Source organism: Verticillium dahliae, genomic scaffold (genome assembly GCF_000150675.1).
Source record: "Verticillium dahliae VdLs.17 supercont1.9 genomic scaffold, whole genome shotgun sequence".
Taxonomy (NCBI): domain Eukaryota; kingdom Fungi; phylum Ascomycota; class Sordariomycetes; order Glomerellales; family Plectosphaerellaceae; genus Verticillium; species Verticillium dahliae.
Window position 1 is genome coordinate 501,680 of NW_009276929.1, and position 16,770 is coordinate 518,449.

The following is a 16,770-nucleotide window of genomic DNA, read 5'->3' on the forward strand; positions in this document are numbered from 1 at the left end:
AGGCCCACCACCACGTCCCATTGCCATTGTCACCATGGGCGGCACGAGCCACTTTGTCGTGGAGAAGCGGGACCATCCCGGGTCCTCGGAGCAGGCCATCGAGAACGAGCCCGACTGGGGTGCGGGGCACAACCACCGCGTCGGGTTCAAGAACGTCGATGGCCGCGTCCCGGGTTACAGCGGCGAGCCGGGCGGGCCCAAGTACTGGGAGAAGGCGATGAAGAAGTACGAGGCCCTGCTCGACAGGAAGCGAAAGGGCGAGCTCATCAACTTCCGCGACGTCATTGACGGCGAGGACGACCTTCGTCTCATCCACCCCCAGGACAGGGCGGTAGGCGTTCGATTTGCCCTCGACTGTACCGAGGACTGGGTCAAGTATGGGCAAAAGTGGCCAATCAACGAGGCGAAGAAGAAAAAGGTGGAGGAAAAAAAGAAGAAGAGGGAAGAAGAACAAGACTCACAACAGAACGGCGCCAGCGAGCCTGCAAAGCCTGCGCATGACGACAAGACGAGCCACGGCGATCTCAAGGATGAGCGGAAGAACGACGTGGGCGAGGGCAAGACGCTCGAGGATAAGTATACCGATGAGGAGCGAGCGCTCCTGCGGGCCCTGCAACATGAGAAGGACTACATGGCCAACCTCGGGACCAACGACGGCAACCAAGAGTCGCCGCAGAAGCACAACCGCTGCGACGTCTCCATTGACGAGGCCGATCAGTTCACGCCTGACAACTGGTTCCCCCGCAGCGCCGAGCTCATCCGACTGACGGGGAAGCACCCGCTCAACGCCGAGGCGCCCCTCACAGGCCTGCTGGCCGCGGGTCTCATCACGCCCAACGAGCTGCACTATGTGCGAAACCACGGCGCCGTGCCGCGGTTGATGTGGGAGTACCACACGGTCGACATCAACGACGGCAAGCTCACCCTGACCATGGACGAGCTGAAGCACGGCTACCGCAGCATCAACATTCCCGTCTTCATGGCCTGCGACGGCAACCGCCGCAAGGAGCTGAACATGATGCGCAGAACGCAGGGCTTCAACTGGGGCGCCGGCGGCGGCGGATGCGCCTACTGGAAGGGCGCCCTGCTGCGCGACGTGCTGCTCGCGGCCGGCGTGCCAGACGATCTCGGCAACGACGGCCCGCGGCGCTGGATCAACTTTGAGGGCTCGGAGGACCTCAGCGCCGGCAAGTACGCGACCTGCATCCCGCTGGCGTACGCCATGGATCCGCGCAACGACGTCATGCTGGCCTACGAGATGAACGACCTCCCGCTGCCGCCGGATCACGGCTACCCTGTCCGGGTCATCATCCCGGGCCACGTCGGCGGGCGATGCGTCAAGTGGCTCAAGCGGGTCTGGGTTTCCGAGAAGGAGAACGACTCGTACTACCACATCTGGGACAACCGCGTGCTGCCGTCCTTTGTCACGGACAATGAGAGCCCCTTTGCCGAGACCATGTTCCGCCATCCCGGCACGGCGTGCATGGAGCAGAACCTCAACTCGGTCATTGTGCACCCCCAGCAGGGCGAGAAGATGCTGCTCAAGGACGCCGGCAAAGGAAAAGGGGCCGAGTACCGAATCCAGGGGTTCGCCTACGACGGCGGCGGCCACGAGGTGCAGCGCGTCGAAGTCTCGCTCGACGACGGCGAAACCTGGCTCTACTGCATCCGCAAGTTCCCCGACCTGCCGATCCGCCACGGCAAAAAGTTCTGGACATGGTGCCACTGGCACGTCGACGTGCCGCTGCATCGCATGGTGCAGGCGCGGAGCATCATGGTCAAGTGCTGGAACGTCTTTAAAAACTTGCAGCCGCGGGACCCGGCTTGGAACCTCAAGGGCATGATGACATTGCTGGTACACCGTCAAGTCGGAGATTGCGCAGGACGACGAGACGGACGGCGCGTACGTGCTCTTTCGACACCCGACTGAGCCGGCCAACGGTGACGGCGGGTGGATGCAGCCGAGTGTCGTCAACCAGATCGAGCTGGCGAAGCGCGAGGCCGGGACGCCGCAGAAGCAGTTTACACGTGAGGAGATTGAGAAGCACGATTCCGAGGACGACTGCTGGATCGTCGTCGACGGCAAGGTGTACGACGCAACGTCCGTCATGTCCTGGCACCCGGGTGGCAAGGCGCCGATCATGGCGCATGCCGGCCGGGTACACGCAGAGACGACGGAGGAATTTGGCAGCATCCATGACGGCTTTGCCTATGAGAAGCTGAAAGGTGCGTTGATGCTTGTGATAAAGCCCCAGAGCCCATGCTGACCGACCCAGAATGCCTCTTGGGCACCGTCACCAACAAGGCGGCCAATTTCATCAAGGAGAACGCCAAAAAGCAGGCTGCCGAGAAGGCCAAGTCCAAAGGCGACAACAAGGCGACGCTGCAGAAACACCGCTGGGTGCCGACCAAGCTCATCGCCCGCAAGGCCATCTCCGAGGACACGCGCGCCTACACGTTCCAGCTGCCCGACCACAAGGCGATTCTCGGCCTCGGCACATGCCAGCACATCCTCATCGGCTTCCACCTCAAAGACAAGATGCTCGTTCGGTCGTACACGCCGACGCGGCCGATCCTGCCTGCGCTGAATGACACGCCAGACCGGCTCCCCAGCCCGGCACAGAACGGCATCCCCAACGGCAGGGGGGCCGGAGAGCGCAGCAAGGCCATCAACGAGCAGCATCACGATCTTCGCGACGGCGACGGCACGTTTGAGTTGGTGGTCAAGACGTACTTCCCGACGGACCAGCAGCCCGGTGGCGCCATGTCGAATATCCTCGACTGCATGCCGCTCGGCGAGGAGGTTGAGATTCGCGGACCGACGGGCGAGATTGTTTACCTCGGCAATGGCACGTTCCTCATCGACGGCGAGGAGCGCAAGTATCGACGTGTGTCTCTTGTTCTCGGCGGATCGGGTGTGACGCCTGGGTTCTCCCTCCTTTCGCGCGTCATCATGTCTGGCGATGACGAGACGGAGATCAGGGTCGTCGACGCCAACAACACCGAGGCTGACATTCTGCTGAGGGAGGAGATGGAGGAGCTTGTCAAGAAGAGCAAGGGACAGTTGAAGGTTGTACACGTGCTCAGCCGGCCGAGCGATGAATGGAAGGGACTGACAGGATACGTGACGGGGGAGATTCTCAAGAACAACTTGTTCGCGCCGGGCGAGGGGGCGGCCACGTTTGTGTGCGGGCCGCCAGTGATGATGCAGAAGGCGGTGCTGCCGGCGATGAAAGAATGGGGGTATGAAGAGGACAAGGACTTGTTTGGCTTCTAGAAGGGGTGATACATCCAGGGTAATGAAAGGGAGCTGTATTGGACACCTATATGGACTAAATCGAGCGACAATGAACGCCAGTGTACCAAACATGTACCACACAGATCGTTATGCTTCCTCGTCTATGATCTGTAGTTTCGGGCCTTTTTCCTGACGGTTGGTGAGTGCCACTTTCTGTTCATGCGCTGTATGGAGGGGCGAAGGAGGTCTTCGTTAGGCCGCCCGATCGTGAGACGACCCTGCGTGTCGAGTAGCGGCATCGTCGTTGCGGATCCCTGCGCTGGTTAGAACCATGGAACATGGTCTTGATTGAGAATTGGTCGCTTGACTGAAGGGAAGTACGTACGGTCTCTCGACTGCAGCCGAGCGTGTCTGGCTTCCCACCAGGTCAGGATAAAGAAAGCCAGGGAAGGTACACCAATGATGCACCCCAAGACCAGGGTCATCAGAGCCTCGTTGATCATGGTGATGTGCAAACACTCCGGTGGTATGTGGGATATCGTCGAGGATCTCTGCTGCTGGATGATGCTAGGGGCAGATGAAAAGAAATAAGTGATAAAGTAGGTAACATATATAGTATTCCGAATGAAGGACCGAGTGCGGATGGCAGTGCAGTGGTCTCCCCCTGGATGGCTGCTTCATCGGATACCTTACCCTAACCCGACAACCTTCAAAATTGAGCAATATGCCCACCTCCCTCCCGTCTCATATGGCCAATCTTTGCGTCTTCATTGGAGCAGGCCAGAACACGTACGTCATCCAACTGGGCCCGACGTTCAACTGAGAATTGTTTCTACGGCATTCAACACGAACTTGAGCATCGATGTGTACACGCGCAGGCACACCATCACACCATCATTTTGCTTCTCGCGTGGTCAGGTCATAGTTGTGTCCAGTAGCTAGGTACTCTTACGCAGTCAAGTTGCGATGTTCGCGTGCGAGAAAATGAAAATATGCGGAAAGTGAAGAAGTTGGTAAGATTCCTCAATTCGAATACGTAGGTGTAGGTGTCTTGAAGTATCTACTACCCAGATCTGTCACGTAGAGAGTCTTGCTCGAAGTGTCTTATGGACGACCGGCTGTCGATAAAACAGGTTGACAACCCGGTGCCCTAGTACTCTGGGACTGGCGCTGTCGCAACGAAATGTCTTACCTGCTACTGCGTGGCTGGCTGGGACGCTGTTTACCTTACAGGGGGCCTGGGAGGGCTTAGCACTGTCGGCCTGAAAGCTTCTAATCACGGTGCGGTTTAACCACGATAAGCAGGCTTTTGAGGGGTTTCAGACCAGAGGCCGGAGGCTTCAAGTTAAGGATTTGGCGATGATACACCTAACATGTAGTAGCAATGATAAAAATGTTGGTTTAGTTTCTGAGTAGCGAGTGTCAAAGATGCCAATTAGGTGGATGGTGCTTGTATTCGGGGTAGAAATCTGTCACTGTAGTTGATCCTTTGGCGATGGATCTTCTTCTTGCCCGGGCTCCGTCCACCCCCACTCGTTGTGAACCCCCTTAGGTTGGCTGGTCAGTTAAAGCAAGGTTCACCTCTTGTTGTCTCTGGCTGGATCACCGAGTTATTGAGCGACCCTCACCGATCCTCTTCGCAACAGCTGGCGCGCCGTAGCTACCAGGCACCTTTCGACGTCCCTGTGATAGAATCGCCCTTCCCTGCCGACGTCAACCTATCTGACCTCATGTCGCCATTTCGACCACTTTCAAACGCCTCAGCGACCCAACGAACATTCAGGAATGGGCCTACTGGCTGACCGGCAACGATAGGTCGAATGGGGGCAAGCTCCTCATCCAACTTGTTGACGCTACCGACGCCGAGATCACAGACGTCGCTGGACGTCTGGCCAAGGTCGGTGTCGATGCCGAGGTGGGCGGCTGGGACAGCCGCTTAGAGAAGAAGATGGCCATACGCTATCTCAACCTAGTCCCCCTTCTTGTTTCTCGCTAGGCCGCCAACATCAAGTAGTTCGTCTTGTGCGATGATGATACCTTCTTCCTCGTCGCAAAGCTCACAACCTACGACCCCACGCAACCCCAGTACGTGGGGACCTTGCCCGAGGACATGACGACTGTGAGGCTGCACGGCTCCCAGGCGTTCGGCGGCGGCGGAGTTTTCCTTAGCCGTCCGTTAGCGAAGATCATTGCCGGTGCTCATGAGTCTTGCAGGACACCCGCCACGGTGAAGAAGTCAGATTCCGACTGAGGTGCGCAAGGAGACATCCTTCTACGCAACTGCATCTACGACAACAACGACGTGCGCATGACTTGGATGCGGGATCTGTGGCAACTCGATCTGTCGGGGGGAGACGCGTCAGGGTTCTGCGAGAGCGGCATCAAGCCGTTCAGCATTCACCACTTCAAGGCGGGTTGGAAATGGCACACGACGTACCTACTCAACACCACCCAGATCGCGTACACTTGCGGCGAGGACTGTCCCTACCAGCGGTTCGTTACCGCGGACAACTTCATCATCTCAATGGATATAGCATCGCTCAATACCCTGATGGCATTGACTTCCGTCTCGACCAGGTGGAGCGGACGTTCCGCTCGCGACCCTTGGAGACGATGCCGCCCACCGGGTATTTTTGCGATTGAGTAGATCGCTCTCTGGCCTCGTTGATATTGAATGGCCCGATTTCCGATGACACAGCGTCTCAGAAGATGCACTGTTGTTCTTACCCATGCCCTTCTGTTCTGCAGGCAAACCGAAGCAAGGGGGGATTAACTGGGCACGTTTGACGCGAGGGGCGCCTCCAGGTGTCAATCTCTCAATGTTCGTCTCCGTTCAAAGCATGAACAACGCCGACAATCCGACCACCCTCGTCCGGGGCACTCTGTCGCAAGGATGACAATCTATAGGATGGAGCTCACGAATGACGGGCCGAGGGGTGGTACACCCCCCAGTCCAACACACAATGAAGCCAGCGCCTGCCGGTAAGACTAACATTTACAATACATCTAGCTGTGTCACTACGCCTACACCTCCGCTTATTTCACTGAAGCATCCAGTGAAGGTTAAGTCGACTACTCAGCCTGTACGAAAAGGCCTAGTTAAGCTTCTGCTAACAGCAAACCTAACCCTCTGACAGTGTCCTCCTTTCACAAGCTGCCAGGTCGTAACAGCTGAGTGATGGAGCTGCCAGTCGCGATCCGGACCTCGTTGAAGATCCAACGAGACCCTCCATAAATCTACCCCTTGCACATTCTTCATTTGGTCCCCCTCTACTCCGGCGACGGGCAGTGATCGTAAAGCCCATCAGCATTGTTCCCCCACCACTTCGGGAAATGCACCGTCCTCCCACCCGCCCCAAACACGGCAAACGACAAGATGAACAGCACCGTCAGACTGGCGCCGTCGAAAGCGCCCGTCACGAGGTACGAGTAGTCCTTGAAGATGCGCGGGCGGTGGTTGCGGAGGTAGTACTGCACAAAGAGGCCGCTGAGGACCTGGCTCAGGAGCACGCACGTCTGCGACGCGTTGTAGGGGATATAGCCCGCGTACTGGATCAGCTGGGGCATGTTGAGGTCGTAGAGCGAGAAGCGCTTGATCTTGGGCACGAACTGGAAGGGCGACCACCGTTAGCGAACTGCGGCTGACACCAGTCAGGGATCGGGGGCGGCACTTACGTGTGCGAAGATGCGATGCACGACGACGATGCTGGCGCCGACGAGGAGACCGAAGGGGATGGCCTCGTAGCGGGTGCCTGATTTGTAGAGGTACTTGGCCAGCGCCCATGATGTGGCGTTGGTGTTGTAGGACTGGATCGTCGCGCCGCTCCAGGAGCTGTTGCCGTCGCTGTTGACGAGCAGCTCGCGATTGCCGTTCACGATGGCTCTCATGACGGCATAGTTGACGAAGCCGCCGAGGACCGTGCCGTAGATCTGGGTGATGAACATGGCGCGGGGCGGGATTTTGACTATACAAATGCTCAGACAACACATCTCATATCGGACTAGGCAGTCACAACTTACGGTACTCGCCCATCTTGAGGTCGTTGGACAGGTTGACGGTGTTGACGATGACGTTGTGAGACCAGGCGGCAAAGTACATGTTGCCAACAGGACGCTCGGGCAGCAGGAGACCAGCAATCATCTTGGAGAGGTTGTTCGTGGCGATGCCGTTGCCGAATCTAGAGTAAAGAATCGTGCTCTGCGGCTCGTCAGCGACGTTCATCCTCATCTGCAGCATCCAGGAGCAACTCACAAAAGGCGCAATCAAAATGCCGAGCAGAATCGAGACTACGTATCCCCAGGCTGGCAGAGTAATGTTCTCCTTGATCACAACAACGAGGCCAAGGATGAAGCTGAGGACTAGCACGGAGATGTACCACCAGTGTGGCACGTCCTTGTAGTGCTTGACCATGTGCTGGTGGTGAGGATCGTTGAACACGCCCTTCCTTGCGCTCTTGAAGGTGCGCACAATGTCTCCACCCCAGAAGACGACACAGTGAGCGACCAAGGCGCCAATCTGGTAACAGTTAGACCCGGACCATCCACAGCAAGGGTCTGAAGAGAATACGCACAGCAGCATTCGCCATGAACATGGCGTACGCAAAGGTTCCCGTCAGCATGGGCACGCCGTACTGCGCAAAGGCCGCCTTGTCCAGCACGCCGCCGGCAAACACCTTGGCAGAGGGGTACACGGTCCCATCCTCTGCGCGGAGACGCGTCGACATGAACGGCTGCGACTTGGCGCTCCAGGTGTTGCTGTAGTAGATGGCCAGCATGACAATCATGCAAATCAGATACCCGATGCTGGAGTGGAGCTGGAGCGTGAGCGGGAGGGACGTATTCATCGAGGTGATCTGTCCATCACGTTAGCTGAGTGGCGGACCATATTGGAAGGCTGGTGATAGTACATATTGCCAATCAAACGACAGACTGAACATTCCCAGTCCCTCATTGTTGATCGAGCCCCCGAAAAGGTTCTTCAGCACGGCTGCCTTGGACCCTGTGGCGTTCATAGCCGCAAGGCAGGGCACCGAGACCGAGTTGAGCCAGGGAAAGATGTAGGCAGGGAAGAACTCGTAAGCGGCCATACCGGCAAAGGCATACCAGAAGACCCGGAGGGGCTTGGAGCTCTTCACCTCCTGCCAGTGAAGACCCTGAAGGGTCTTGACGACGGGCAGCGTGCTCCAGTAGACGGCGTCGACGTGCCAGACGGTGATGGGGCGGAAGATGCCGCACAGTCCATAGCCGAAGAGACCGATGGAGATGATGGAGAGCACGACGGTGACCATACTCAGGGGCAGGTCATAGAAGAGGTCCTGCGCCGCGAAGACCTCGATACTGGCGCCGGCATTGGATGAGGACGTTGCGGTGAGGGCCGCAATGGCATGCTCCTTGAGACTCCAGGGTCCGTGGTTGATCTGCGAGGCGAGCCAGATATAGCGAGGCACCTCACCCTGGCCGCCCCTGGCCCTCCAGCGAGCCTCGAGCTTGTCCCCGCGAGGCAGGAAAGTAGCCCAAGCGTTGCCGGCAAAATATGCAATCAGGACGGTGAAAGTTCCGGAAAGGGTGACGGATGTGGGTTTGAACTTCAAGAGATGTTAGCGTCAACGTCCCTCAAAACGTAGTGATGTGTGTGTCACGAACCATGTAGATCTGCTGCATCACAGCTTGGAAACCCGACAGAAGCGTGGCCAAGAGCAGACTACGGAAGGTGATGACGGGGTCAAAGTCATCTCTCAGGGGCAGCAAGTGGTGAGCGGCGTCAGCGCCAGTAATGATGATGACTTCTCCTTCGACGTCGCCCTTTTCAGGGGCGTCAGTGTCGTCCACCGGAGCCGAGGTGATCTCAAACTCGCTCTTCTCTCCAGTCTTGGGCACTGAGTCGTCATTCAAGGCAACCTTTTGTTCGTTGACAATCTCATCGTCGCCAGCCGAGAAGCGCGACACGTGCCTCTCGCTGGCGACGACATCTTGAGTAGGTGGAGACGCCATGCTGGCGTGACGTTCTGGCTGAGCTTTCCAAAGCGAAGATGGACCAAGTGCAAACACAGATGCAAGAGGGTGCCAGAGACGATCAAGGTCTCGCCGCAGGAGGCTTTCTTTATAGATCGGCGCGTCCATCGCATACGGCCCTGCGACTTCTCATATGGCACAAGATAGGCCATATCTGCTGTCCAAGGGTCCAAAGGGAACAACTCCACTCCACGATTGTGCCATCTGGGTTGCAGCTGATACCATGCCTCCACCTTCATCATATGAGCACGAGTCGTGCGGCCTGATAACCTCAATTTGCCTCAACGTGATTCGAGTTTCCAGAGGGACTGGCTCGTGGCGCGTTGAGCAAAGGCAGGCCCCCCGCAGAACAAGGACTATCCAGTCCGTGCTCTACAGCACGGCTACCAACGTGCCGGGTAGACAGCCTATTCATTCCTCGTCGTGCCCGGTTGGCTGTACCGCGTGGCGAGCTCCCTATCTGGGAAACCTTGACCGTCCTATTTGCGGCAGCCGCGATGCGACGCAGAGACCACTAAACCCTCTGTGGGACAACGATGCCGAAGGTAGTTCTAGCTAAAGACGAACCCCCCCAACTACCCTGTAAGCATGAATCTAACGTTCTGACGTGGGGGAGTCCATGGGTTCCTGAACCTAGCAAGGGTCCGCGACGCCCGCCAAGACGGGGCGGCTAAAGCTAAGCTTTGCCAAGAACGGGAGGATTCTCCACATCAGCCCGTCACGTCAAGCCTCTTCTTTCGGTAGCACGGCACTGGATGACGCGGCCGTATTAGGCCAGGACGATGGCGCCATCGCGACGGCGCTGGCTTTGCGGCGGCGCTTTCCATTTTCCACAGCCAGCAGCTTCCAAGCCAGCGGCGTTTTCCAGAAACAACGTTCCACGGCAGCGTGGCGTCTTCTAGGGCGTCCCCTTTATCCCCCGATTACCGAGGTGGTGGGACGCTGCACGGGCAACAGAGCACGAGGTGTCATTGGGGATGGCGGGTGACCGAGGTCACGTCGTCTCCTTATCTCCGGGGTCTTTGTGTGCTAGGGATACTTGATGGAACTGTAAGAGTAAAAAGTGTGATGAGCGGTGCTGGTCCTTACTGGAATAGGAAGGTCACGGCACGAGACGATCGTCTTCAGTGCCGGCTGCCGTGGGGAGACAGGGTCTTCGCCAAATTCGGTTGGAGAATAAGAAGCACGCAAGACCTCGCCGACTTCATCCGTCGGATCGTGAAGCACGTCGCCCCCATTTTCTTGCTGGCGTCTTCCGACTTTTCTTCCCTTTCTCATCGCGGTTCTCAGCGTCAAACTTTTCACGATGAAAAGGTTCCGCTCCGGCAAGAGGCTCAATTTCTAGGACCATCAAATTCAGCGACGTGAGCGCAGAATTGATCCCGTTGGCGAATGAAGCATTGTTGTCGGCTCTGTGATTGCTTGTCGTGGCGGAAGGTTCCGCCGTCGGTCAGATTGAAGGCACTGTGACTTATCTAAGGCACGGAACTTACTGGAGGTCTAGTCCGTATAAAGGCCCAAGGTTTCTCGTCTCAGCTGGGTTGGGTGGGTTTCCAGGCTACTCCCTAGTCATGACCCAATGCCCACCCTGAGATCATGGATGGTACCGCATTATGCAACCAGCCAGTAGGGCGGCCTTTGTCTCCGAAGCTTATACCTGATTGCAAGGTTACAACCTAGAACTTCCAATCGGGGACGCTGTCAGGGGGGCTTGTCCATGCGCCTGTTTCCTAGGCTGACGGCGCTACAGGTCGCAGCTTATAGCGACTTTCAGACACGCTTAACAGTTCTGTGTTTATACCGAGGAAGACAAGACCACTCACTATTTGCCGCCTGAATGTTGCTACATGAGAGCAATCTGCCAGAGAGTGAGTGGTCTTGTCTTCCTCAGTATACACACAGAACTGTTAAGCGTGTCTGGGTCTGGCAAACATGCGGATCGATCTGTGGCTTGGCATTGGGTCTTGTCCATGTACGGGAATGAGTTGGTGGCTCCTGAGCCTGGCCATCTTGAGGTGCCGACGCTGTGCAATGCAAGTACCTTACCTAAGGTAAGGTAAGGTAAGGTACCTACCTACGGTGGTGTACCCATGAACAGGGACTGGCCCAGGTACCTATGTACCTTAGACACTAAAGCATGGCAGTCCTGTATTTTCCCCGGGTCCGGGGCTCCACAGCGCCCACTGAACGGGAGACCGCCTCTTGTGGGTCACGGCCCAGCGACGACAAGAGCCGGCTACCATAGCGGGGGTGCACTTCTGTTCCAACAACCAGCGTACCCACAAACTTGCACGTCAGTCCGCTAACACGGCATCGCAGTCGCTTGGAGCAGCTAGATGCATCCGTTCATTGACTGACAATCGAGTAAAGGTCTACGGTTGTCTACACTGTTTCTATCCCATCGTCGCAGTTCAATCGAGCGCAACTGCACGTTCAATTCCTCCTCTCCCACAGGCCAACGAGCTTGAACGTACATCACTCGCGCGGCGTCTCCGTTCTCTGCGCCCATGAGCATGACGCCTGCCTGGCAACATGACGCAGCGGATCACATGGGTTCCGTTGCCAAAACGTCGGTGCCGCTGCTCCGAGGCTCCTCCTCCTCCTCAGCAGCAGCAGCAGCCCCATCCTGAACTGTGGCGCTGCTGGGCTCAAGGTCAGATATGGGAGGATAGTGATGTCGCTGGATGATATTTACTATTGTGGCTGGGGTCCGGGGGCGAAGATGAGTCGCAGCAATTCGACATCGCCGTCTTGAAGTTCTGGGTGGGCGAATACGTTGTATCAGTGAATCTGGTTGAAAGAAATGGTGATTGAGATAAGACTTACCAATACGGGCGTTGAGCCCGCCGATGCGGGCCCGCCGTGCCTCGAGCCATGTCATCATGGACATTGCCAGGGTTGGTACCCCAAGGATGCACCCGAGTACAATGGCAATGATCATTTCGCTTGGGAGCGGCATTGCAGCGTGGTACGTGCCGATGATGGCTGGTTGTGGATGCTTGCAACGAAGGGGGGATAACGGATGAGGAGTGGTTTGATATGCCGCGTTGGGCGTGGTGTTGCTGGGCAAGGAGGTAGTACGGCGTTGTGCCTATTAATTTTCTTTTCGCAGCCAGAAGGTGCTCAACAGCTTAATATGGCAGAGATGTAGGTGGTAGTATAAGACTGAGAGTTCTTGGGACAAGTAACAAGGGGCGACAAGTCTATCAATGGCTATCGAAGGACTCGTTAGAATATCTTTCGTTGGGTCGTCCTACCTTAGGTACGTTAAGGAAGCTTTGGCTTACACCTTCGTCGTAATGGGAGAACCGGGACTTCTGCGCTGAGGCACTCATGCAGGAAAAGCGGTGAATCGCAATAGTCGCAATGCAATGTCGCGAGTGAGAGTGCGATGCCGCGGTGAAATAGTGAGGCGACGCTTACTTTCCGCCCCTTGTCAACTGTGCTGGCCGTAGAAGCGGGTGGCCCTCCGAGGTTTACGACCGCCTACAACGAATGAAGCAACCCTTGATTTTTTTCGGCCAGCATGGAGAAACGGTCAACCAGACTCGGCCGTGTTGTGGCGCGGACCAGGGGCCTGGCCACCCTGGCCAGCCAGCCTGTTTCACTTCGGTGGGTGCACTACCCTACAGCCGAACGGCGCAATTATCGCAATGCAGTCCGACACTCGGTACCTAGGCTAGGTACCTTGGGTACCTTACCGTACCTGGGTAGGTACGCAAGGTACGGTAGGTGCCTAAGGTACCTTAAGGTATCCAGTATTCACACAGTCGCAATGTCGCAATTGTCGCAATTGTCGCAATTGAAGATGCACATCTAAGGCACCTTTACGAGCACGAGCCAACACCAACACCACCCCGTAAGACACTCAGCAAGCCACAATTCTGCTTTTCAAACTCTCATTTGCCAGATGCCACAGAAAAGGACTCCCGCTACTGCGCTGGCTGTTTTTCCTGCTCGTGCTTGGTTTGATGCGTATGCCGTTCGTGGCGATTTCTCCGTGGCGATTTCTCCGTGGCCACATGTCAGCTGTCGGAATTGCGCGCAATGATAAAGGGGACCGCCCGTCCATGTGCTTCATCATGTCTCCCATTGCGATGCATAGCATTGCGACAAGCCGAACCCGACACCAATCTTCTAGATCGCACCGCCTTTATGCAATCCTATTGCCATTCACCCCTCTGTTTGCCTCGTAGTAGGGGCGTCACTTGCTGCATCCGATCTCTCCTGATCTTTTGTCAAGCATGGACCCCGACACTCAGTCTGAAGAGCGCCCACACCAAGAAAAAAAAGACTTTCCTACTCGTATCAAAAATGCGACTTCTGTCGCAAGCACAAGAAAAAGGTATGCTCTCACCCGCGTGATCATTAAACCCCACAAGATGTGACCCGTAGTGTTACGGCTCGATGGGTGCTAACTTTGACAAAGTGCGAGCCGCTCGAACGCCAGTGGCCTAAAAAATGTGAAAGATGCGAAAGACTAAGATACGAATGCACGCCAAATCGGCAGACTGAGAACCGAACCAGACGCGGCACCGCAAATAATGTGCCGGTGGTCGAACAGCAGTCACCAAGTATACCAGCCCGAGACGGCGAGCCGTCTGTTCTCAGGGCCAAGGACTTGAACCTGTAAGGATGGCTTTCCTGCAACTCGGCATATATATTTAGCTAAAGCCACTAGTGATGGTGCCGATGGAATTTATCTAGCCTTCGATATATTCGACTTCTGGTATTCATTACTCACAGACATTAATATCTCCACAGACATTAATATCTCCTCCGTACCCGTTGCATCCATGCAGTCACCACATCATACAATTAAATTCCTGGACGACAATGCCAATAAATTGATATCCAGATTGAGCGAGAAAGCGGTGCGCGAAAATGACAGCGAATTGTTCGTTCGCTCACAGATCGTAGATTTCTGTGGTGGTAGAATCGAGGATGATCCGTCAATTCTCCTGAACATACTTCGTGAAAAGATGGAGAGCGACCCGTTGGCGCCTTTTGTTAAGAACGCTATCGAGTCACTGCGAAAAAGGCACTGGTACCGATGTGCCATTCAACTTCAGAAGGACTTGGTGAGGAAGTTGGTGTCTCAGTTCGGCACCGAGTCAAACGAGTTGACTGGAGCTATCTCGAAATATGTCGACCTCATACGGGAAGTCAAAAACTTGTCAAGCCGGGTTTTCGACAGCCACATAAGGGACGACGATGATGATTGGTACGAGTATGACACGGAATTATTCCGGGAGACCCTGCGGATGCCGCCATTCTTGCATGATTGTCTATTTCTTTGCGGATCTGGATCACCTACGGCGGCCCAACCAATGCTTAAGATCGCACACGACTTCGGTTCGGAAGCCTGCATCGGCCCAGACGTCACAGGCTCAACTCTATTACATGTTGCCTGCGGGACCTACAATTCGGATGCAGTGAAGACACTCGTATCGCTAGAAGTGTCGGTCAACTCAACAGACGTGTTTGGAAGAACGGCTCTTCATACTTTTGTGCTTGGACACGATCTTAAGCACACTTGCAGGTCGCCAGTCAGCCATCTTTCGAGTGCGGCATTGCAACTGGCCAAGATAGAGACCCTCAAAGTGCTCTTAACAGCGAAGAACCTCGACATGTATATTAAAGACATGATCGGGCTAACGGCGCTGGATTATGCGGGTTTCGACTCGGAGCTTTTTGACATTATTCAATCTCATCTCCATACACCCCGTGCAGCGGAGAAACAGAGACAAGGTGTATGATACATCATATCCTCCCACAAATAACCGCTCGCAAGGTTGGCCACGACAACGACGCAAAGAGCGAAGAGAGAGAGCCCAACTCACAACTTCGACTCCCTCCCAGGCCCCCCTCTCTGCCCATCCGCCACATCCCCCTTCTCCCCCTGCTTCCGCCCATCCTCCACCTCCAAGCTGATCGGATCCCCCAGCTGGCTCGGGTTCCCCGCCCTGCCGTCGAGCTTCTCCTCCGCCAGCGCCTTCAGCCGCCGCGGCTGCCCGCCCGTCACCGCCGACCCGTCCGAGTTCTCGCCGCCCGTCGCCGCCTTGCCCTTCTTGCCGGGCCGCGCGGCATCCGCCTTGCTCTGCGACCCGGACCCGCCGTTCGTCGACGGGGGGTTGGCGTCGGCGGCTGTAGCCCCTTCGGCGGGCGTGCGGCCGGCACCCGAGGTGGAGGAGCCGCGGTTTCGGATTTCTTTTTCGGCTGATTTGGCGTGTTCACTGTTCTTGCTTGGCTTTTCCTTTGTTAGTCCGTTTTTTTTTTTTTTCGATTTTGATTTTTTGCGGTCTGGTGATGTCTTGAGATGAGGATGTCTGTGCAGGCAACGACTTACAGGCGCCATGATGACGACGATTTCCTTCTTCTTGTGGGGTTGACTTGGTTTCGATTTCGCAATGGATTTCACGAATTGGTAGTAAAATAAAAATCAGATTGGAGATAATTGCGTAGGGCCGGGTTGATATGTGACGCTCAATCCGGGGCCGAGCGTCCGTCATTCAGACAGCCATGACGTGCATGACTTCCCCACGGTCGATGACGAACATGGGCAACCCCCCGATCGGCTTCGCGCACGCAATATGTGAAATCCGATGACAGCGCCAATCAAACTAGCTTAATCGATGCATTCATCTTTCAAGTGTATCAACTCTATCAACGGCGCATGATGATCTGCGCTTCTGCCGATGCTGGCCCGCTCCATGCCGAGGTATCTAGTTCTACAATAAATCAAACAAATCACCCCAAACTCCATCTGGTATCATGCGCCGTGCTCTATCTTTTGGTGGCTCGCTTCTCATCCCCGCAGCTGATCCTCTCACCACAGCTCACGCCGACGCAGAGACGGTCCTGCCGACAACAGGCGGCTCAATCTCAGCCTCCATCTGCGGCGCCGAGGCCTCGACATCAGCGACCTGCGCGCTGACGCCCTCGCCCGCCTGCGCATCCGCCTTCTTCTCGTCGCCCTTGCCGATCGTCTCGACCCAGTGCCAGCAGTCGACGATCTTGCCGTCGCTCCGCAGGAAGATGGCCCTGTCGTCCGTGACGCCGTCGCTGACCTCGCCTTCGCCCTCGCCCTCACTGCCACTACCGCTGTCGTCCTTTTCGGCGCCGACGCCGTCGACGAGGTCGCCGACCCAGGTGCGCGCGACGGGCACGCCGTTGGCGCGGAGGACCTGCAGCTGGGCGCGCAGGTTGACGCGCAGGGCGCGCTCGGGCTCGACCGAGTTGAAGATGCGCTTCGTGAGCCAGGGGAAGAGGATGCCAAAGTCCGACTGCGACAGGTGGGCGGACTTTTCGACGTAGAAAAAGTTGGGCTCGGGCAGGGCAATGCCGTTGTTGCGCTGGTAGAGGTCGGCCGTGATGACCTTTTGTGACGGGTCGGGCGACAGCACGCGGGCCGTGACGTGGAGGTGCTCGGTCCACTTGTAGAAGGCGTCCGACTCGACGGCGAGAGGGCCTTGCCGCCGGGAGCGGAGGGACGTTGGCGTAGCGGGCAGCGGCAGGTC

The 16,770-nt window shown here is 56.5% G+C and overlaps 5 protein-coding genes across 5 annotated transcripts in view; 2 read left to right on the plus strand and 3 right to left on the minus strand.

Annotated features, from left to right (window-relative positions):
- Nucleotides 1–34: 34 nt before the first annotated feature.
- Nucleotides 35–3,277, plus strand: VDAG_05123 (nitrate reductase; the record flags this gene model as incomplete). Its single annotated transcript, XM_009654859.1, has 3 exons — nucleotides 35–1,855; nucleotides 1,884–2,226; nucleotides 2,277–3,277. The coding sequence occupies 3 exons, from the start codon at nucleotides 35–37 to the stop codon at nucleotides 3,275–3,277; spliced, it is 3,165 nt and encodes a 1,054-aa protein (XP_009653154.1).
- A 1,592-nt stretch (nucleotides 3,278–4,869) lies between these two features.
- VDAG_05124 (uncharacterized protein) lies at nucleotides 4,870–5,881 on the plus strand (the record flags this gene model as incomplete). The annotated part of the gene is made up of 5 exons (XM_009654860.1): nucleotides 4,870–4,970; nucleotides 5,054–5,153; nucleotides 5,253–5,433; nucleotides 5,500–5,731; nucleotides 5,773–5,881. Coding segments are annotated over exons 1-5 (624 nt in total). The 5' UTR covers nucleotides 4,870–4,968.
- A 627-nt stretch (nucleotides 5,882–6,508) lies between these two features.
- VDAG_05125 (oligopeptide transporter 1) lies at nucleotides 6,509–9,229 on the minus strand (the record flags this gene model as incomplete). The annotated part of the gene is made up of 7 exons (XM_009654861.1): nucleotides 6,509–6,847; nucleotides 6,914–7,203; nucleotides 7,259–7,436; nucleotides 7,491–7,754; nucleotides 7,810–8,091; nucleotides 8,146–8,823; nucleotides 8,882–9,229. The coding sequence occupies 7 exons, from the start codon at nucleotides 9,227–9,229 to the stop codon at nucleotides 6,509–6,511; spliced, it is 2,379 nt and encodes a 792-aa protein (XP_009653156.1).
- Nucleotides 9,230–15,089: 5,860 nt separating this feature from the next.
- Nucleotides 15,090–15,608, minus strand: VDAG_05126 (uncharacterized protein; the record flags this gene model as incomplete). The annotated part of the gene is made up of 2 exons (XM_009654862.1): nucleotides 15,090–15,506; nucleotides 15,600–15,608. The coding sequence occupies 2 exons, from the start codon at nucleotides 15,606–15,608 to the stop codon at nucleotides 15,090–15,092; spliced, it is 426 nt and encodes a 141-aa protein (XP_009653157.1).
- Nucleotides 15,609–16,089: 481 nt separating this feature from the next.
- Nucleotides 16,090–16,770, minus strand: part of VDAG_05127 (uncharacterized protein) — a gene marked incomplete at both ends in the record, with an annotated part of 1,493 nt that continues 812 nt past the window's right edge. The window contains one exon of the mRNA XM_009654863.1: nucleotides 16,090–16,721. Within this exon, the coding sequence (XP_009653158.1) occupies nucleotides 16,090–16,721 (632 nt within the window). The remainder of the gene's footprint in view (nucleotides 16,722–16,770) is intronic.